The sequence below is a fragment of the Excalfactoria chinensis genome, chromosome 19 (genome assembly GCF_039878825.1).
Source record: "Excalfactoria chinensis isolate bCotChi1 chromosome 19, bCotChi1.hap2, whole genome shotgun sequence".
NCBI lineage: Eukaryota > Metazoa > Chordata > Aves > Galliformes > Phasianidae > Excalfactoria > Excalfactoria chinensis.
The window spans coordinates 3,244,172-3,266,322 of NC_092843.1; the positions used below are offsets into that span (position 1 = coordinate 3,244,172).

At 52.3% G+C, this 22,151-nt stretch overlaps 1 protein-coding gene across 1 annotated transcript; it reads left to right on the top strand.

Annotated features, from left to right (window-relative positions):
• Positions 1-3,584: 3,584 nt before the first annotated feature.
• Positions 3,585-21,114, top strand: YWHAG (tyrosine 3-monooxygenase/tryptophan 5-monooxygenase activation protein gamma). Its single transcript, XM_072353291.1, has 2 exons — positions 3,585-3,810; positions 18,085-21,114. The coding sequence occupies exons 1-2, from the start codon at positions 3,724-3,726 to the stop codon at positions 18,739-18,741; spliced, it is 744 nt and encodes a 247-aa protein (XP_072209392.1). The 5' UTR covers positions 3,585-3,723; the 3' UTR covers positions 18,742-21,114.
• The last annotated feature ends 1,037 nt before the right edge of the window (positions 21,115-22,151 follow it).

The following is a 22,151-nucleotide window of genomic DNA, read 5'->3' on the forward strand; positions in this document are numbered from 1 at the left end:
TGCTCCCCCTCCCCGCCGCCCTACGGACTCCCTCCCACGTTCGCAGATCCCATCCATCATCCTTTCTCTCGCAGTTGTTTGATTTGTTCTCTCCCCCATGGCACAGCAGTCCCACGTGGGCTGCCGAGCGCCGGCAAAATCCGGCTCGCAGCCGTCCTACAGCCCACACCATCATCACCTCCCCTCGGGGAGATGCACGGCAACAACCTGCCCAGTCCCACCACGCTCCCCTCCTGACCCCACGCAGCAGCCCCTATTTTGGCTCAGCTCTGGGGCTGGCTGCACGCCCCGCTCAACCCGGGCAGGATCAGCCGCTCCGAGCCGCTGTCCTTGTCCCCAGCAGGCTGTCCCCTTTTGTCACCTTCACCAGGGACACCCGCCAGGCTCTCCCTGCGGCTGACAGCTGCTGTCAGGGTCAGGCCGGGCTCTCTCCTCTCTGCATTGTGCTTTGTCCCCACGTGCGGCCATCACAGCCCTGCAGCACAGCTCCTGCCCTGCAGTGGGGCTCTGTGCGTGGGGACATGGGATCACTCATCCCCCTCCCCCACACAGGGTCATGGAAAGAGGGGAAACACATTGTGCCCACGAGACACCAAACTGGGCAACCAACCCCCCAATGCTTTAAAAATCCCCATGTTTTCCCATGCGCCTCCAGCATCTTTCACTCCCATCCCCCCACAGTGGGAAATAAAACAACAATACGTGTAAAAAATCCTTTCTCCTAAAGCCTGCGAGAGGCTGAGAGCTGCAGCAAGGGGAGCAGTGCTGCTCTTGGGGGGGGGGATGTGGGGCAGGCGATGGGGAGGGTACCACCAAGATGGGGTGTGTGTGCCCCCCATGATGTGGGGCGTAGGGCCGGCTGCGGGGTGAGGCTGTGCTGAGTCACGCTGCAGAGCCGCGCAGCCAGACTGCAGCAAGCAGCTCGCCTGCAGCCTCGGATGGGGACGGATGTGACAGCCCCGTCCTTCCCCAGCCCACAGCGTGCAGGGGAAGGAGGGGAGGGAGGATGGGGCGATGCCCATGGGGGGATGCCGTGGGAGTGATGGGAGTCCAGCTACACCCTGGGTCCTGTCTGTCCCTGTGCTCCCATGTGTCAGCCTGGCCCTCTCCACCGATACGGATGGGGCAGCTCTGGGACCCCCACAGGTCCCCCAGCCCCCACTGCACGGGGACATCTGCAGTGCTGCAGGAGAGGTGGCCCCTGTGTGAGCAGAGGGATGGTGGTGCTCTGGCAGTGTGTCCCCTAACCCTAACCCAGACTGCAGCCCTGCATCACGTGATGGCAACGCCTCCTGGCAAGACAAAAGCGGGTCTGCATGATGAAGGGAAACTGAGGCACGGGTGGGGGATCGTCCCCAGGTGCTGCCACCTCTCAGGCAATGCCCTGGGGGCTGCAGTTCACCCTGCCCTGTGCTGCCCACCGGCCCTGCAGAGCTCGAGGTGCTTCTGGAGGGACTGAGACAGGCAGGGCTTTTTTTAGGTGCTCCATAAGCGCTGTCTGGGAGGTATTTATATCGACTCCTTAAATAAGAGCTGACATCCGAGCCCCGTGTGCCTGCTTAATTATTAATGCCCTGCGGGGATCCGGTGTGCCAGCTGGGTCCCTGCATCCCCGCAGGGTCTGGGGCTGCTCCTACACCCCGTGGGTCCCCATCGTCCTCCACCTCCATTTTCCATCCTCACCTTCACCTCTACCTCCATCCACCTCCAGCCACCCCACCTCCTTCCCATCCCTCCGACCCCGAGCTCTGTGTCCCCGCTTCCTTTCTGCCTCCATGGGGTATCCTACATCACCGCAGGCCCTGCCCCAGCTGTTCAGAGCCAGTCCCAATTCACAATTGCCACCATCCCTATGGCCCCGCATTCAGCAGGGCTGAGCTCAGGATAACTTTTTGGAGCAGCCCGCAGTGAGTCTTCGAGTCAGAGAGGATTTACTGCCTTCCCTTGCAGTGTCAGAAGGCATTTGCAGCACATAGCAGGGAAGGGAAGAGAACGTGAGGAGGAGGACTTGTCTTCCAGGCCATGGGAATTAACAAAGTGGCACATCCAAGTGCTCCAGAGCTATTTTAAAGCTGCAGGTGGAATGAGGGTTATTGGGTTTTTCAGGGACATCTGCAGGACAGACCCACATCCTCTGGGTCTCTGTGAGTTCCCCTGCTGGGATGGTGCACCGGGAATGCTGCAGAGGCACAGACTGCAGCTCCATATTATGGCCACCCTGAAGGATTTACAGCGTGATGGATATTGCATCCTGACCTGAGGTGGGGAAGAACGTCGTCCATGTAGTGAAAAGCACCGAGCGCTGCAGTGCACGGCCAGGAATACATCAGCACTCTCTCAACCTGAGCCAAACACACAGCCCCCATCAATAGGATAGCAGTGACCAGCAGGGCCAGTTGCAATTGTGTGCCTTCCTGCAGGAGCATCACGTGGGGAGGCACTGAGTTCCACGAGGCCCAGGGATCCATGTGCAGAACCAGCCCAGGGATCCATGTGCAAAACCAGCCCAGGGATCCATGTGCAAAACCAGCCCAGGGATCCATGTGCAGAACCAGCCCAGGGATCCATGTGCAGAACCAGCCCAGGGATCCATGTGCAAAACCAGCCCAAGGATCCATGTGCAGAACCAGCCTTCCATACACACGGTGCTCCCCCAGGTCCAGCCTGCAGACCTGAGCCCGTGGTGGTGGGCAGCCCTGCTGGGCCCAGATGGTGTTTGTGAACGACCTGAAATACCTTCTTTGCTTCTGCTTTTCACTCCTGGTGATGGAGCAAGGAGGACGGATGTGCCATTATCCGACAGAGATGGATGTGCTAAACACCGTGCTAAACAGCAGCGTGGCTCTATGGGGGCTTTCAGCCCAGACCACCTCACCACAGGCCCATGAGGGCTCCCAGCGCCAAGGGAAAGCTGCAGGCCCAGGGATCAGCAATGGGGTGGGCATCGGCCGCGCGGTAGCCATGGCTGTGGGGATGGAGGCCGGTAGCCATGGCTGTGTGGATGGATGGAGGCTGGTAGCCATGGCTGTGGGGATGGATGGAGGCTGGTAGCCATGGCTGTGTGGATGGATGGAGGCTGGTAGCCATGGCTGTGTGGATGGATGGAGGCCGGTAGCCATGGCTGTGTGGATGGAGGCCGCGTCTGAGTGGACGGCGGTCACATCTCCACAGAGGGCGGCGCTGGAAGGGCCGCTTTGTCCTTCGGCCTTTCTGCTCGGTTTGTGGAGGGGTCGGACGTTGGGGAACGCGGCTGCGGCCTCTTTGTGCCGCGCTGAGGCGCCGCGCGGGCTGAGGGCGCTGCGGGCGGTGAATCAGCAGCGGGGCGCCGCTGCCGGCAGGGCGGGCCTCGGGGGGGGCGGCCCGGGGGGAGGCCATCTTGTGGCGAGCGGCGGGAGGGGCCGCGGCTCCGCGCGGGGCGCGCTGGGAAATGGAGTCCCGAGAGGGGAGGCGGCGCGCGGAGGGCCGCTAGGGGGAGGACTACGAATCCCGGCGTGCCCCGCGCGGGGGGTGGGCGGGGCGGCTCGGGGCGGGGCGGGGCGGGGCCGCAGGGGGGTTGTGGTGGCCCGCGGCGCGCGCACAGCTCCGGGTGCAGCCGCCGCCACCGCCGTCACCGCCGCAGCAGCGCCAGGAGCCGCCGCCTCCTCCTTCCTCCTCCTCCTCTCTCCTCCTCCTCCTCCCGCAGCCCGCAGCCTCCGCGCCCTTTCCCCTCCCGGCCCCGCGAAGATGGTGGACCGCGAGCAGCTGGTGCAGAAGGCCCGGCTGGCCGAGCAAGCCGAGCGCTACGACGACATGGCGGCCGCCATGAAGAACGTGAGTATCCGTTCCCCATCCCCCCCCCGCTCCTCCGTTCCCCGCCGTCTCTCCGCGCTCGGGGTCGGGCCGGGCCGTGCCGGTGCCCGGGGCGGTGCTGCCTGCGGGCCCTGAGCCCGGAGCTCCGCGCTGTGCCCGCCGCCCCGATCCCCGTCCTCCGCCCCCCCCGCCCGTCCCGTCCCGTCCGCGTGTCCGTCCCGGTGCTGCGCCCTACGCGTGCCCTCTATCCCCGCCCGCTCCGTGTCCCCCGCTCTCTGTCCCCTCCGTTCTGTGCTGTGCCTCATCTGTGCGTCCACTTCCCCGCCTCTTCCATCACATACTGTGCCGTATCTGTGTCCCTTTTCCTTCCCCATCCGCTATGGGATGCCCCATTTGTGTCCCCCCTTCCCCCCTTGCCCTGATCCCCATCCTTAGCCCGGTCTATGTTTCCCATCCCCCACCCCATCCCTTTAGTCTCCCGCTCTGTGCTGTGCCCCATCTGTGTTCTCTTATCCCTTGCTGTATCCCCCATCCCTTACCCCCTCTATGGTACCGTGCCCCATTTGTGTCATCTCTGCCCCAAACCCTGTCCCCAGCCCCCGTCTGTGTCCCCAAACCCCATCCTGTGCTCCACCCATTGTGCTGTGCACAAACTCTTACACCTTGGCTTAATCCATGTCCCCTGACCCCCATTCCATTGCCCCTTTGCCTGCCCCCTTTGCCGTGCCCATGTCCTACTGCAGGAGCCACCCGTGGGGTGCGGCACTGCCCGTGCTTCCCCCTCTCCCAGCCCTATGGGGTGAGGCTGTGGGGCTTTGCTGCCCCATTTGCCCCCGTGCTGCCGTTCATCCCTTCCCCGGTGCGGCTGCTGTGCCCCTGACCCCATAGAGCTGAGCTTTGAGCTGCCAGGGCTCTGATTTATTCCCTATATTTTTTGCTGCACTTGTTTCGAGATTTATGAATTGAGTCATGTTGTATTCATTTCACGCTCTTAAAATAAAGACTCTGCATATAGCAGGCTGATCTGATTTGTGACACTGAACGCTCCCCTTCAATGCTGACATTTTGACAATATAAGAAGTAAAAAAGAAGAAGAAGGGGGGAAAAAAAAGAAACAACAAAACCACCCCATATCTCTGATCTGATCTTGCAAACAAAGCAATCGTGGGAGGCAGGATCAAGTCATTCCAGAAGATTCTGCATTTGTCATATTGCAGAGAGGCTAGACTGGGTGGAGGGAGGGAGGGGGTGCTTTAAAGGGGAAAACTGTGCTTTATGTTTGTCTCCTTAGTCAGGTCTGAACCTTTCAGAGGAGCTGGGGTGTCCTCCCTTGCTGATGAGGAGGGAATGCTGATCTAGGAGTGTCGCAGTCTGCTGGATGCAGCCCTGTGGGCTGTGTTGCACCATTTTGACAATAACCTTGCATTTATCAAGCAGACAAAATCATCACAGCCCCAGAGAGGGGAGGGAGGAGATCTCTTTTCAAGCAATGAAATATGGATAATCGAAACCAGATAATAGCATATGAGACCAGCCGGGCTATTCCACTGCTGCCCTATGGATTTTATACTATTTTCCGATGGCGGCATCTATCCATTTTAAGGCAGAGCCTGCTGTGTGAGCAGCCCCGGCAGCTCTCTGCACATGGATGGCGCGGCCATTAGCACAAAGCCGGCAGGGATATGCCCACGGATTTAACAGTGGAGCTCGTGGCCATATTTCTGCCCTATGTGTTTCCCTAGCTTGCTTACCAGGGATCTGCCGCTAACCCGACGTTGTTGTTAGAGATTATATTTGCATTTTTTCCTTTTAGTCCTCCCCGGCCCTGGTGAAACAGTAACCGGGTTTTAATGCTGCTTATCAGTCTCCACGTTGTTTGGCCCTAAGAAAATGACTCCCAGCGGGAGCGCCACCACCTCCCGCCCCAGCAGACAAAAGACAGAGAGCTTTGTTCCTCATTTCTGTGCAACGCTGCCCAAACTCCATCTCGGTCCCACGGCACTGGGCATGTCACACTTGGTTATCCCTGATCCTACCCATCCCCCAGCTCTGGGTGTACAGCAGGCTTGTGACCTCGCACTCATTTCCGTAGCAACGCACGGTGATGTCATATGCGCTGCTGCGAGCTGCATTGCACCCAGGTGGTAGCAGAGAGCATGCAGGCTGCATCCAGCCAAGGTAATGCAGGAGCAGGGCTGCCTCACGTCCTCCTGGGAGCAGCGCAGTGATGCCTGCATTCCCTGTGCCTGCATTCCCTGCACCAGGAGCTTGCTGTCTGCTTGCTTCCTGGGCACGGTGCTGAGCTGCTTCCCTTGTGCCAGGTGTGGTCATTATCTGCATTAGAGGTTGATTTTTCCGCAGCTTGATCTCATTGTTGAGGTTGTGGTTACCTGGTAGGTCACTGCGCAGCATCCAGCCCTGCTGTTTAGCTGCTTTGTTGCTGAATGGCTGTTTGTGATGCTTTTATATACAGAGAGCAGTATGCTGGGGCTCTCATTGTCTGCTAAATCACCAAATGCCTCTTGCTGCAGCCATGGGCTGGCTCACAGTAGTTTCTCCTGTGTACATTTTAGCTACAGGTGGTAGCTCTAAGTGCCAGAGATCAGAGGGAGATGTTGCTGGACCATGCACTGGCCTTGCACGTGTGCGACCTTGACCACGTCCCTTATGTGCCCTGCATGCAGGGATGAGATCAGCCCTGTAGTGTGTCTGGGCTGCTCCTAGTCCCTGCAGGTCCCCAGGGCAGTGGCTGTGCCAGGCTGCCAAGCATGCCACTGGCTCATGGGCTGCCAGCAGTGCCACCATCTTCCTTCTGCATGGTGCTGCCCATAACGCCCTTGGTTAAAGCCTTTTTGGCTTTGGCTCTGCTAATAGTTTTGCTGTCCTTATGCTGGGACCCCCGTGGCTCTTGTCTCCTTTGTGGGCAGCACGCAGGTGAGCACAGAAGGTACATGGTGTAACGTTTGTAGGAAAGGAGTCAATGAAAACGAACAGGGAGAGGATTATCACATTGCATTTAGATACGGTGTAATGGTGGGGCTGTGTTCAGAATCCTTCAGCCCACCTGAAGGTCCCCTGCAAGAGGAGCGTGTGGTTGTGTGGCTCTGGGGACCCAAGATGTGCCCTCTGATGTGCAGAGCATCAGCTGCTGGGTGTGGAGGAGTGAGTGCTGGAGATGGAGCCTGGGCAGCAGCATGTTCTGTGCACAGCGTGCCTTGGTGCAGTGAGTGACCGTTGTGGGCGGAGGAGGAGATCAAGGGTGGAGAACCACAGGACAAAAGTAATGTGTGTTTCTGCCGTGGCTGCTCACCAGCTGTCATCCTGCAAGTCCTGGAAGCAGGAGGAGAAGGGTGAGGTGGGAAGACAGCTCGTGGAGGAGTGCTAAGTGACCCATCCAGGAAGGCAGGTGCAAAGGAGGGAGTGTGAACTCCCTTTGCAGCTTCTGGAGAGTGGTAGAAAGCTTCGATGTAACCATTTCCAGCACAGAGATGGGGAGTGTGCTGCTATCTAACAAAGAGTTGCTTCTTTTGCTGCATCGTGAAGGGTTCATTGGGGGCCTGAAGAAGTGTCTCAGGTGGGCACTGCTCTTCCTTCTGCTCTCTCCCATGGCCCAAGCTTTCTGTGCTCTAGGCCTGGACAGGTGACATTCTGAGCTGCCCAGGCAGTTCAGCAAGGTTCTCTTGAGGCATCCAGAGAAATCTCAGCCATGCTGCAGAGCATGTGTGGTGGGAGCAGGATGTGCCCCTTGTGGAGGGCACTGGGGTCAAAGGGATGGCTCTGATCACAGCCTGCTGTCCTGGCAATGATCTGTGGGCTGTGTTGGCTTTGGTTGAATAGCAGCATCTCAGGAGGTTGTGGTGAGCTGTGTGCAGGTAGCACCATGCCCTGTACAAGTTCAGCAGGGCATTGCACGCATTAATTGTGCTCGCTGACCAGTCTTCAGCAGCCCGAGCTTTTAAAGTTTCTCTTTATGTTTGTCTTTGTTGCCAAGCTTTATTGATGACCATTTTGGATCAAGCACAACTGCTAGATGTGGTTGGAGCAGAATATGCTCTTGGAAATCAATGATGGAGGCTGTGATGCTGGCTGTAGCTGCAGGGCCCTCTGCAAATACTATAGGTGCATGAAGACTGTAAAGCTATTGGGCAGTGCTCTCCAAGAGCCCTTTGGTGTTTGGGGCTTGGCCAGCAGGGCTGTCGTGTGGTGGTAGCCCTGGAAGTGCAGAAAGGTTGATGGCAGTTGTTTTGCTTGTTCTTTCTTCTTCTGAATTTAAAACTCAGGGACCTCTGGAGCTGAAGTGCTCTATTCTTGGCTTGTCTCATCTGAACCGGATGATGTCATTTGGCATCCCCTTACCCGTCCTCATGAGTGGCTGGGTGGTGCCTGCAAGACAAGGGAGGGCTGTACAGGCAGTGCTCTGCTCCTGCCTGCCCTGCTTCCTGCCAGCAGGTAATGGATTGCACCACCCATATGGGACTCATTGTGATGGGGAGCAAGCATGTTCCTTTACCTTCTCTTGCTGGTAGCAGGAAGATCTTTCCATAATGTGAGGATCCCCATCTTTTCTATCTTCTGCTCTCTCCCTTCTTCAGCATGTACTGCTGGATTACTTAAATTGAAGTCGTTCTAATTGCCTGGCTTGGTCTAGCTGTTAGTACTCAGCTTTCCAGAGCCTCAAACCAGGGGGATGGAGCAGGAGCAGCCTGATGGTTCCGATGTGCTGAAAACAGTGTGATTCCATCTGAGATGGAGGAGAGTGTTGGTGTGCACAGGTCTGAGCTGAGTGTTCCTGCTGTACCAGCAAGCTGCTCTCCTGCCTCCCCCCAAAGTACTGGGCTGGGCTTAAGCTCACAAGTGGGTGTAAATTGTGCCTGGGGAGGTTCAGGTTGAATGTTAGGAAACATTTATTGTCAGAAAGAGCAGTGATGCAGGGAGGTGGGGGGGTCCCCATCCATTGAGGTGTTCCAGAGCAGGGGATGTGGCAGTGAGGAATGTGGTGGCGTAGGTTGGGGTTGGACTTGGGGATCTTTTCTGAGCTGAATGGTTCTGTGGGTCTGTAAGTGCAAGCACAAAATGCCCATAGTGGGAGCCTGGTCAGAACTGTGACAGTTCTCTGCAGAACTGATGCTTCCTTGTGCTTGGTCTATTCCAGTCTACCTGTGTTTTGGGGGGCTCTGCAGGTGGGGTGGGATGAAGCACTGACCGAATCTTTACTCCAACAGTCATCAGGAAAGATGAGATGTGCTCATCACATTTTCCATTTTGATTGATACGTACTTTTAGCTGCAGCTCAGAGTTTGGAACTGATCCCCTACTGGCTCTGACTTGAGGATAAAAGGAGCAGCGTTGCCTCATGGTGCAGCTGTAGGGCTGTGGAGGGGAGAGGAGAGCGGGTTTGTGGACAGGAACAAAGCTGGCAGTGTGACACATGGACTCCACAGCAAAGATCTTCAGCTTCCATTCTAAGCAGTTTTATGTCAAGTAAAGGGATGAATGCATTAAGATTGTAGGCAGTGGTACATACTGAAGGAAAGAACAAAACCCCAAGGTTTTCTATCTGCTTCCCCATGCTGGAGGAACCAGCTGCTGCCTGGGAGGTGGCTTTGTCTGAGCTCATGCTTTTCTGCCCGCCTCCACCTCCTGACTGGTGACCGCCAATGAGAAACACACAGTGGAATAACTGCAGGACAAAGCACAGAACAGCAGCATTTGCCTCCCCAAGCATTTCTTCATTGTCAGCCTTGATGAGATACAGGCACCATCTTCTGCTTCACCACCAAGCTGCGATGCAGGGCTGCAGCCATCTCTGCGCAGCTGATGCACCTTGATGCTTCCAGGCACTCCTCTGCACCTTAATGTTCTGCATCACAAGATGGCTTCTTATGAAGCAATGCTGTTAGGGAGCATTTTTGTGCTAACTGGTTGGGGACCTTTTCCCTTTGCTGTCCAGCCCTTCTTTAGTTCTTTTTCTCTTGGATTGGGAAGGTAAATAACCTAGTGTGTCCTTGGCTGAAGCCTCTGTCCCTTCTGATAGATTAATGAGACTGCAGACAAATAGCAATCTGAAAAAAAAAAAATGAAGAAAAATTCCATTTAAAACAGTAGACATTGAACTCATCAGTTTCTGCTACCAGTGGCTGCTGTGCTGGAAGGCGATAGCTGGAAACCAGTTGTAGAGCCTGCAGTGATGAAGGGGAAGCGGCTGTGAATCGGTGGCTGTACTGGTGAAGATACAGTGTTTGTCTTTCAGCCTGTGCAACCTCCATCTCGTCTTAAGGTTGTGCAGATAAATGGCCATGAGTGCCTTCGTGCTGGCAGTGGTGAGATAAAATGCTGTGCTGCTGCCTCTGCGGCTCCTCATCATTGCAGCTGTGGGATCTCCTTCCCTTGCAGACATAAAATGGCTTTCTGGGCACCCAGCCCTGTGGAGCACTGCATTGCTTGAGCCAGCTGGGCTGTCCTGAGCAGGCAGTGACCTCCTGGGTCACTGAGGGAAGGGACCCTCCTGGGACCCACATCACCTCCTGTCCCTGTGCTGTGCAGCAAGCTGGGCCATTCAGCAGCATATGGGAGGCTTCATAACCTGCACTCAGCCCAGGGCAAGTAGAAAAAGGGAAGGATGGAAACCCAGAAGCAGTGTGTTTCATGTAGTATTGTCTCCTTCACAGCCAGTGCTGCTAATTCAGCTTTCTCTTGTGTGTTCCTCCCTGTCTGCTTCAGCTAATGAACAGGCTCCCTCCTGCCATCTGAAAACTATGGAAAACGCTGACAAAAAGACTTCCACTTCTGCTCTAAAGGCATTTCTTCTTTGAAGCAAGAGGCCCTGCTCCTCCCTCCGGAGCACGGCTGTCAAGATGCAAGATCTCAGCATTGAGACGTGGGGTCCTGGCACTGCTGTGGGGCTTTGTGCTCCAAGGAGCTGCAGAAAGGCAGCAGGGCTGAGCAGCGTGTCCATCCAGCCCTGCTCCATGCCCACTGCTGCTGGCCTTGTGCTGGGGTCAGGCAGCTGGAAACGCAGCAGTCACAGTGTGACTGCACAGTGTGTGTGGAGCCAGTGATCTGCAGCAGTTGCAGAGCAGGAAGGAAGACAAAAGCAGTCAATAGGGAGAGGAAGTATTGAGGTCTTTATTTGCTATGCTAGGTTAGCTTTAGTGACATCACAAGGATGACCCAGCACACGCTTGGTTAGATATTAAACAACCTGAGTTTTGGCCTGCGACTGGCGATCCGGTGACCAGGAGCAATACATTAGTTAATGACAGTAGGAGGGTAACCAGAGAACATATCCCTGATGGCATGAGATTCCCTTAAAGTGATCCGCGGATTAGGGATTAGAGGACTTAATGCTTTTCTTCGCTAAAGGAGATGTTGCATGGAGGCAGCCTATGGGCGTTGGAGGCGGCTGCGCTTGGACATACGCAAGTCTGCGAGGACTCAAAGTACAAAGCATTCCTTAATTGTTTGCAAATTCCTTCTGATCTTGCTGGATGAGTTGGCTTGCTTGGGACGTGTCTTTGCTTACGTCTCGGGCAAAGCTTCTTGGCGTGTCAGGGTGCTGCTGATTCCTCTTTAAGGTGGATTCAGCACGGCTGTAGGGAAATACTGGTGAGAAGTCTCAGCCAAAGAGTGAACTAGGTTGCTGATGGACGTCTTGTTTGGACAGTTGTGCTTCTCTGCAGCATCGGGTTTATTAATAGTAGCTGGAGAAGCTGTTGCTGTGCAGTGTGCTAACAGCTATGCTTGAAAACTGCTGCAGGAGATCTGCACTTGTAAAAAGGCTAATGCTTAGTATGCGGCAGTGAATGAGGACTTGGGGAGGATTAACAGGCTTTGATTTACACCCAGCTTGGGAACTCGTCGGAGCTTTGTCTGTTGATGCTGTCAGGCTTCGTTACGTGGAATGAATTCTTCATTTCCTTGTGGCTTCTTGTGCTTGGCTGTGCCACCTGCCGTGAGCTCAGAGCCCCTCAGGCATCCTCAGAGGGCTGGAGGAGGTGGCTGGAGCCCGGTGGGATAAGTGAAGTGACCCACCTCATAAGGGGAACTATTCAAAACCAAGCTCCAGGAAGCTGCCAGGGCAAAAGCTTGAATTGCTTTTCTTCAAGTTCATTCAAGAAATAACATTATCTTTGCTAGAGGTGTGGAAGATCAAGCCTGAAATCCCTGAAGCAGGGGAGTGCAAAGTACATCTGGAGGGATAATCACCTTACTCACCGCTGCGGAAATGAAACCTATGGTGGAGCTGGCGTGCCGGAGTCCACCTGGGCAATCTGCAAAGTCTCTTGCTTAATCTGGTAGAACATGTTGCAGATCGAAAGACCTAGAGCAAAAAAAAATCTTGTTTGTTTGCTTTTTTTTCTTTCTTTACCCCCCCCTTCCCTTGATGTGCAATAAGCAGACTTCCCCATAGCATTTAGGTGAGATGAAACGAAGCAGTTAAAAGCCGTATGCGCTGGCTGCAGGGAGCCCTCTGCCTGGTGTCACCTTCTCCCATTTCATCGTGCTGGAGCAGCAGCCTGCCAGCTGCAGCACTTGGCTTTGCAGGAGGAGGCCGTGTGAGCAGGAAGGAGACACTTGCCCATAGCACAATGGCTGTCCTCTCAGTACACCTGAGTCGTTTGTGGGTACAACACAACACTATCCCTTTTTGGACCCCTTATCAGGGTCAAACATCTCACATTGCTGTGGCACATGAAGCTCTGGGTGGGATGCAGTGATCTGGTGGCAGGTTGCTTGCTGCCCAGCGGTGGGGCTGGAGCTGAGCCCGATTAGTGCTTGTAGAAGCTGTGAGGTAAGTCTTTAAGCAGCTAATGCTCCCATGCAGCATCACACGCCCTCCCTGCCATGGAGCTCAGTTTGTTTATCTAGCTTGTCCCTGCTTGTGCACCACGTTATCTCCAGCATTGGCTTGATTTTATTGTTCTGCCATCAACTGGGAACAAAAAGCACATCTTGCAGAGTCTTACTGCTGTAAGGCTTAGCAGTGGTAGCCCTACAGATGGTTTCTTCGGTTGAAAATCCCATGAGTAGATGGGCTACTCTTTAAACATGTATGAAAATGCTGCTGGGGAAAGGGCTGCAGTTATTTGTCGAGCTGTTCAGTTGGCACCTGGAGAAGCTCCTTTGTGCAGCCTTTAGAAACACTGAATTGGCTTCACTTTCAAAAGATGAGCTATTAAACCTTATGGCGTGCTGCAAGACTTTATCTTAGCTGCCGTGGCAGTGTCATGCTGCTGTGTTGGTCCTCAGCAGAGAGCTCATGCAGAAGGTGAGCAACCTGGGTCATGGGAGGCAGGAGAGCAGTGGAGCAGGGTGGTGTTCCTGGGCTGCTGCAGAGCTACCTGCAGAGATGCAAAAGGGGGCAGATGTTGTTGCCAGCCTGTCATGTCTTGGGGAAGGGATAACTTAACATCCTTCTGTTCTTTTTGTAGTTAGCAGGCAAAGGTGCTGGTATCCCATCTGTCAGAGACAGCGTGATGTACCCAGACTGCCAGTTCTGAATGCTCAGCTGATGTGGCTTGACTTGCTGCTTTCTCCATCTGCTCGGAGGAGGATGTTAGATAACAGAGATGGATGGTTTTCCCTAGAGTTTTTAATAGGTGTGAGGCAGCTAGTGGCAGCCATGAGCTGTCCTGTGGCATCTTCTCACCTGGTTCAAAAGCTTGCCTTTCTGTAAGGCCAACGGGAACCAGGGTGAGGAACATAAGCAGAGCTTGTGCTCTAATTCCTTAGTGACTCAAAGTGAGTACTGGCCATGGGTGCAGCTCCCTGTGCTGAATCAGAAGTGGTGTGTAGCTTGAATGCACTTGAAATGCATACACCTTGTCCAACCTTGGGTTACTCCCTCCAGTTGTGACCATGCTGGAGAGAGAGGAAATTTATACCACCGGTCAAGAATGAGTTGAGAAGTGTTGAATGGAAGATGAAACAACTAGACAGCAGAATTAAGGCAAGTTACCAGACATCATTGTTCAGGGTCAGGCTGGATGGGGCTCTGAGCACCATGATCTAGCTATAGAAGTCTGCTGGTGGTGGTTTGGTGGGTGTGCTGTTGATGGTTGGACTAGATGATCTTGGTGGTCTTTTCCAGCCTTATAATTCTATACTCCTGTTCATTGCAGGGGGTTGGACTACATGACCTTTAAGGGTTTCTTCCAACTCAAATGGTTCTGTCAGGTGGCTGGACTGTTTTCAAGCCAGCGGTCATGGCATGTTGGAGGGCCCAATGCTGTACCTGGAGGCCATGTCCAGAGAGCAGAGGGATGTGCTCCCTTGTGCCTGCCCTATCTGGAAAGCTGCAGAAGAACCAGAGAGGCAAATCTTTGGCACCCAGGTGTTCTGCAGTGAGAAAAACGGAGCCGTTAGACCAGACATTGGAACTGCAGCTCTGCAGATAAGGAGCTGTAACGAAGCACTGTTATATGCAGAATGGGGACTGCGCAGAGCTCTGTCACTGGCTTTCTCACCACAGTTCCCTTATGACCTTTTGCATGCAGAAACTTAAGGTAGGAGTGATCTACGTACCTGAAACTTGTTTTTTGTCTCACTTAAATCCACTCAAGCAAGTAGAAGTAGATCTGCAGGCTCTAAGGACAGTCAGACTCGTGTGCTGTGTGATGAAATTCACTTGGCTTAAGTAGTTGTTGAGCTGCAGAGGCCAATAAATGAATGAGCTCTTGGTTTTCATATACCTCTCAATTTGCAGACTTTGTCTCAGGTGGTTCAAAGTCTCCTTAAGTAATAAGGGCTGCAGGGCCTGATGAAAGCTCCTGTTAACTGGAGGAGCATGTAGAGATCCTAATCAGCGTCTGGAGTCCCTTGGTAGCACCTGAGATCCAGTTATGCTATGAGTAATAAGTAGTTTGACTTTCCAGACGCTGCCCCTCGATGCATCCTGGGCAGTTTGGAGCTTAATGGCAGAACTGTCCGTCGTGCCTCCGTGTGCCTTCAGCTTTTTCCTCATCTTGTGATGGAAGCAAACCCTGCGAGCTTCAAAATGGGAACCAGGATGCCATTACTCATACTGAAAGAGTTGAATGGGGCAGCAGAGGGGAACTAACTTCTGCCCACAGCCTGAGTGTGCTTTTCTGGTTTAGTCCAGGGGAGGGGGAGGGGCTGATCTGTGGCATAGAGTTCCCTAAAACACACTCAAAATGAGCACTGGGGACAGTGGAGGAGGTCAGAAGGAGAGAGAAACCCTTATGGCACAGCTTCCATTTTAGAAGCATAACGTCAGAGAGGAGGCTGGAAAATGGGTGAGGACCTGAACCTGTGAAGTCTGGTAAGATTCTTGATTTAGATCTGGTTTAACACACGCCTACCACGTGTTGAAGTAGGACAGAGCTTGAGAAAGGCATCTTTCCAACAGCACACTGGGACAGCTCTTGGGCATTCAAGGAGAAACTGTTCTTTGCTGCTGGTTCTGTGCAGGGTGAGGTGTGTTGCAGCCAACAGGGGGTCCTCAGCTGTGTAGGCTTTGTAGGTGTCTGGTGTCTTCAGAGGCTCAAGATCTCTTCTGGGCAATCAGAAGGACGGTGCTGTGGATTATGACATGGATGAAGCTGTTGGATGTTGATGGTACTCCAAGGGAGGAATGCCTGGGTCTCTTCAGCTTGCTCTGTTGCATGCTTTAAGATAAGACATCAAAACTAGGTAGCAGCCATAAAGGTGGGCACTTAGTCATCAAATGTCAGTGAAAATCTACGTGTGTGAGAATAAGTGGGTAAAGCTACATTCCATCAGCATCTCTGCTGCATCGCTGTGTCTGAAGGGTATGTGTTACCCAGAACTGATCGCTTATGTGAGGGGTGGAGTGCAGAATGGAGCCCTGGAATAAGACCATGAGCAGACATTCCCTGTGGGTCCCAAAGAAGCCCACTAATTAGGATGCTTCTGGAAGGAAGGCTTCGAGGGCAGCTTTCAGAGAGCTCAGACCTCGACTTTAGGGGCAGGTGAAGGTTTGTGTATTGGCTTTTCCATATAAAGCTGAGCCTTCCCCTGGCTGCAACGTGACACTTGAGCATGTGGGGAGCCTGCCAGGGCTGGAGCGTAGCGCTGAGTCACAGCTCACAGCTGCAGCAGAGAAGCTGGGAGAACCTTCTCTGGGCTCGTGCTGCCTGCGGAGAGCTTTGCTGCTAAGCAGAGGGCTTTGCAGGTCTATAAATCTCCAGACTTAAGCAGCAGAAACCCTAAACTTCCAGCAGGCTTTGTCCAGAGGGAGCTGCTGCATTAGCTGTGTTGCTGTAGGGAGCTCAACCCTGTAGATATGCAGGGAAACAAAGCTTGGTGCTTACTGGGACTTGCAGTGCAAGGCTGCTCTGTGTGCTGCCAGCCAGGGGAGTAAAACACCAAAGGTATCTTTTCAGTGCATCACAGCAGTGCTGCATCTTGCAGGAAGCCTGGTGCTGCTCCCAGTTACGTGCTTAATTCCCAGAAAGGAGTTATGTGCTTAACAAGGTCCCCTTTCTGCTTTGATAACTCCCCTACCAGCTCCCTAGAGAAATCTTTGTGTTCTCCACAGGTGTGTGTTCCATCTGTCAGCCTGGTTGGTTTTTGCTTTTGGAAAGGATTTTGACAGGCGTCTTTCTTCTGTTATCCTTAATAGCTTCAAATTTAAAATGTTTATGGCAAAGATAATCCCATGAAACTCCCCGTAGCTTTAATAAATTTGTCCTTCTACAAGACTCCTGGTGGGAGGAGGTAAATCTAATTCTGCAGTATGCTTTCTGTATGAATATCTGCAGACGTGGCTGTGGGCATATTTAAGATTCACCTGCCCGGCCCATGCTTGAAACTGGTGTAGTTGGACAGGGAGCATCTTGCTGAGAGTCAGCCCTATGACTAGTCAAGACAGAAGCTCTACTGGAGGTCGTGGAGATGTGGCATGGATAGCCATGGTTAGCAGGCATGGTGGGAGTGGGTTGGGGTTAGACTGGATTGTCTTAGAGGCCTTTTCTAACCTTAATGATTCTACTGAGCTGCCACGTCTCTTGTGGTGTAGCAGTCAGTGTTGGACCGTCTGGATTTCTGGTTGCAAGAGAACATGTTGGGTTGGGACTTCTGGATGTCCCCAGTCCCAACTCGCTTACCAGAGTGGGGCTGCTTGGATCAGGATCTTGTTCCCATCTCCAAGAATGGACAACCTATGGGCAGTGGGGCACCATAACTGTGCTTGGGGAGCTTTGAAATAGGGCTTTCAATTGCAGTATCTCTACAGTCATGAGGGCTGTGCCCTCACTAACCCAGTGCCCGTTTCCCTGCTCACTCAGTGATGGTGTGTGTGTTGTTCCAGGCTGCCCAAATGAGATTCTGGGCTGAGTCAGGCTCCCCTCCCAGCCGGATCCCTCTGCTTCCTGATCACCGTCATAACCACGGTTATCTAGGCCTAGAGCAAACCTTGCCCCCGTCAGCGTTGCCGTGAATGACTCAGTATTTGCAGAAGCCTTTCATGTACAAACCATGACCTCATCCTCGCAGGAGTGTCTGCCTGGGTTGGAAGGGTCCCGCAGGGATCTCGTAGGTTCTGTTCGGTTGGCATCCCTCCGGTGTGGCAGGACACCTTCAGCAGGCAAAACAGATGGGTTTGGGGAACAGATTCTGTTCATGGTGGGCCAGGTTGGATTTGGGGTCTGTGAGCTTTGATTCTATGGCTCCATCATCTCGGCTGCTCTGTGCTGTGCTATGTGAGGCAGGGGGAAGAGATACTGTGCATTAACACTCTTATTGTCAATGAAGAAAATCCCATGTGGGAAGAACATGCTCTTGCCACGTGAGCTTTCAAATCCTTATCTCCGTAGATGCCTTAGGCAGCTGTAATTTTAACATCTAACGTATTCTTTTGGCATCTCAAAAGAATGTATAATGCTCATGGGAAATGGAAAAGCTGAACACGCCGTAGCTGAATTTTCCGTCTTGTTAATCCATTCAGCTAGCTTGTAACTCTAGAACGTCACCACCCATCTCAGTGCTTCCTCTCATCAGCATCTTCCCTCAGGTGAAACGCACCCTTTTCCTCTGGGATTTCTCTCATTCTGGAAAACACTGATATTTCTAAGATGGAGGATACCTTGAACAGATCCCAGCCTCTAAGATTGTCAAGTCCAACCATCAACCCATGGCTCCAATGAGACTTAAATGGTCAGAGAGGCCTTTTCCAACCTTTATGATGCTGGGGTTTGGGCCGGCTCCGTTCTCCCACTCCTACATGGAGCACTGCAGTGATGAATTGTGATGAGAAACAGTGAGTGGCCCCGTGGTTAACCCGAGTCTCTTTTCTCTCTTCCTCTCTTGGTACAGGTGACAGAACTGAACGAGCCTCTGTCCAATGAAGAGAGGAACCTCCTGTCCGTCGCCTACAAGAACGTGGTGGGGGCACGGCGCTCGTCCTGGCGAGTCATCAGCAGCATCGAGCAGAAGACCTCCGCTGATGGCAATGAGAAGAAGATCGAAATGGTTCGGGCCTACCGTGAGAAGATCGAGAAGGAGTTGGAAGCCGTGTGCCAGGACGTGCTGAGCCTGCTGGACAACTACCTGATCAAGAACTGCAGCGAGACACAGTACGAGAGCAAAGTCTTCTACCTGAAGATGAAAGGGGACTATTACCGCTACCTGGCCGAGGTGGCCACCGGTGAGAAGAGGGCGACCGTGGTGGAGTCTTCGGAGAAGGCTTACAGCGAGGCCCACGAGATCAGCAAGGAGCACATGCAGCCGACCCACCCCATCCGGCTCGGCCTGGCGCTCAACTACTCCGTTTTCTACTACGAGATCCAGAACGCGCCGGAGCAGGCCTGCCACCTGGCCAAGACGGCGTTCGACGACGCCATCGCCGAGCTGGACACCCTCAACGAGGACTCCTACAAGGACTCAACGCTCATCATGCAGCTCCTCCGTGACAACCTAACGCTCTGGACAAGCGATCAGCAAGACGACGACGGCGGAGAAGGCAACAATTAGACCCCCAGATGGACTGGCAGCCGCACGCTGATGCTAACTACTGCAGTCTTTATTTTTTTCCCACAAGTGGGGGGGGTCAGGGGTGGGGGAGGGAACGGGAGGGGACACCTTCCCTGGGAGGCCCCCACCACCTGTCTTTGATTGCCTCTTTGACATTATTGCCAAAACACCACTAGTGGAAAGTCAGGCTGGCTGTGCTGGTTATGGAATAGCAGCCTCACTGGCATATGGACTGTTCTGTAGATTATTAATCCAAGTGGAGCTGTCTTTAATTTAACTTTATTGCTAGAAATAAAAGGGTTTTAAGATGAATTAACTTGGAACGGAATGGCCCTCGTTTTTAAGAAAAGCAACACAAAAGGAAGTTCTGTGGTTCCAGTAAGGCTTTGTGCGTTTCTTTCCTCAGTTCACGTGCCGTGTGTCCGTACCGGAGCGCTCTGCCTGTCCGGGCCTCGCTTCAAATCCCCACATTGAAAAGGAATCATAATTAATAATTAAGAAAACGACTAAAGAGTTTGGGGCTCATAAAGCCCTGGGATTTAGGCCATTTAATCTTTCTTTTTTGTGTGTGTGTGTGAAAAGATATTTAGGGTAGCTTACAGTATTAACACTAAATTGCAGTTTACAGTATTTCTACATTACAGCCATATGACATCAAGCCTTTGATTGTCTTGTTTTCTTTTGCTGGTTCTTTTTGGCTTGCCTTCCTGATCAGTCCTCGCCTGTGGACTGGCTTTTAGCTATTCTGTGTCTCCCAAGGCAAGAAGACTGCCTGCCCCAAGAACATCAAAGCTGCTCTAGTTTTCGGTCAACAGCTTAACAGGTGCTTGGCTAGCGGCTGTTTAAACTATTTTAGTCCACAGCAAAAGGTTTAAGAACTTAATTAGGAAAAGGGGGAAAGTGTTTAAACTTAAAAATGCCACTGAAAAGGAAAAAAAAAAAAAAAAAAAAAGAAGAAAAAAAAGAAAAAAAGAAAAAAAAAAAGATAATAAAAAATAATAATAATAATAATTAAAAAAAAAAAAAAAAAAAAAGAGAATTCAGGTCTGTATGTCATGTACTGTGTTTGGTATTTCAAAGACCATCCTGATTTAAGGTGCCACAGCTGCTTCCTCAGGGATTGCACTGCCATTTCACTCTGCCTGACTTTCTCCCACTGTACCATGAGGTTTGTCAGCAGATCTCAGGCACCCGGGCTCCCTTGTTTGTCACCAGGGAAGCCAGGTGTGATTTCTTTCTCCTGGGGAAGCTTGTGGTGTAATGAGTGAACTTCAGGAGCTTAGAAACTAATTTGGTAGAGAAATCCTCAAGGGAAGAGCTACAATCATAGACATTTCTATCAAGCATCGGGAGCCCAGGAACTTAGTTCTCTTCTTAACAAAACCTTTTCCAAATCTCTTATCCGGGCGGGGGGTGGGAGAGGGCCATCTGAGTTGCTTAGCAGATATTTACCCCATTTTTGAGTGGATTTTGTTACTTAACTGTTGGAAGTTCACTGCTGCCCCACGGAGCTTCCGGCCCAGAGCCGCGTGCTTTCCCCATCCCGCAGTGGGTGAGGGAGGGGAGTTGAGCGGTACAGCAACGCCACGGGCCCCACAGCTGCTCCTTAGGGTGCCTTCATAGCGCCGTACCCGGGCTGTAAAGCGAAGCGCCATGGACTGGAGGATCTGTGTAGGCTCCTTCCTTCCCTTTGGTTCTTTTTTCCCCTTGGTGTTCAGTGAGCGGTGTCGTCCCGGCTGTTTAATTTGGAAGCGATTTACTGGAATTACAAAACCTGTCGGGTTCTTTTTCGTTTTTGTTTCTTTCCTTTCCAGCTTTGGCTCGTGGCTGCTTTAGGAAACTTAGACAGGAGAGGTGGCACAAGAGGGCTCGAAGGGGAGCGGGGCCAGGGGTTGATTTTGAAGCAGCTTGAATGGTTTCTTTCATTTTCTAAGAGATGCACTTGCCTATGATACTGTCTCCAGTGAAATGATTACTGCTCCATTACTCTATTGATACAATATTGTGCATGCTAGTGTCGTATTTCTATACAGTAGCTTGAAATTTATTAACTTATACTGTAGATGTTATGTATTCCTATGACAAAAAAGAAAAAAATAGTCTTCAAAAACAAAACGATTTTTTAAAGGTTTTTTTTTGTTTTGTTTTGTTTTGTTTTTTTAATTTATTTTTCTTTCGGGGGTTTCAAGTTTGCTCTACCAAATAGTGATCGTAACGAAACTGATCTGTTATGGATGTTGCTATAGTGACATGCAATGATGATATATGATTTTGTTTTTAAAAAGGAAAAAAAAAAAATATAAAAAAAAAAACACAAAAAAACACAAAAATAATTAAAAATATATAAAAAAAAAAAAAAAAGCAAAAGAAAAACACCAGTGTTAGCTTAATCTTAATGTCTGGTGTTCGTCATGGTGAAATTATAACTATTACAGTGTAGGAGAACAATGACTGTGTTCTTTGAATGAGCCTTTGTTTGTGCTTTTTGTCATGTTATGCAGTGAACTATTTTTAAGGTCTAATCAGTGATTATTTTTCCAACTCCGTGTTTCTGTAAGGAATTATTTCACACACGGACCATTCTTAGCAGTTTTCCTCAGTGATGGAATATCATGAATGTGAGTCATTATGTAGCCGTCGTACATTGAGCAAAATAAACTTACAGATCTGATGTCAGCGCTGCTTCATTCTATTGCGTCTCTCCACTTCCTGGGGGCTGGGGGGTGGTTTGGCATCCACCCCATCCCAACCATTAGCGTCCAGCTTGTCCCAACCATTGCCATCCACCTTGACCCAACCATTGCCATCCACCTTGACCCAACCATTGCCATCCACCTTGACCCAACCATTGCCATCCACCTTGACCCAATCATTGCCATCCACCTTGACCCAACCATTGCCATCCACCTCGTCCCAATCATTGCCATCCACCTCGTCCCAATCATTGCCATCCACCTCATCCCAACCATTGCCATCCACCTTGACCCAACTATTGCCATCCACCTTGACCCAACCATTGCCATCCAGTTCGTTCCAACCATTGCCATCCACCTCGTCCCAACCATTGCCATCCAGTTTGTCCCAACCATTGCCATCCACTTTGTCCCACCCCATGTTGGTGTCCCTGATAACCACAATGGTGTCCCCTTCCCAACAGCTGGTGATCCCCTCCTTCCCAATCAACATAGGCATCCCCAGACATTGGTGTCCCCTTCTCACCCTTGGCCTTAGGGACCTCCTGGTGTCCTCAATCTTGGCTTCCCATTCCTACCCTTGGCCTTGGGGACTTCCTGACATCCCTTCCCAACCATTGGCATCCACTTCTTCCCAACCGATGTTGGTGTCCCCAATACTTGGTGTCCCCTTCCTTCCCAACTGACGTTGGTATCCCCTTCCCAATTGTTGGCATC

What these genes read in the sequence shown, in the direction of transcription:
- YWHAG (XM_072353291.1), top strand. Translation starts at nt 3,724, where the DNA reads ATGGTGGACCGCGAGCAGCTGGTGCAGAAGGCCCGGCTGGCCGAGCAA. An exon ending in TGGCGGCCGCCATGAAGAAC is followed by an intron (nt 3,811 to 18,084) that starts GTGAGTATCCGT and finishes CTCTTGGTACAG; the next exon opens with GTGACAGAACTGAACGAGCC.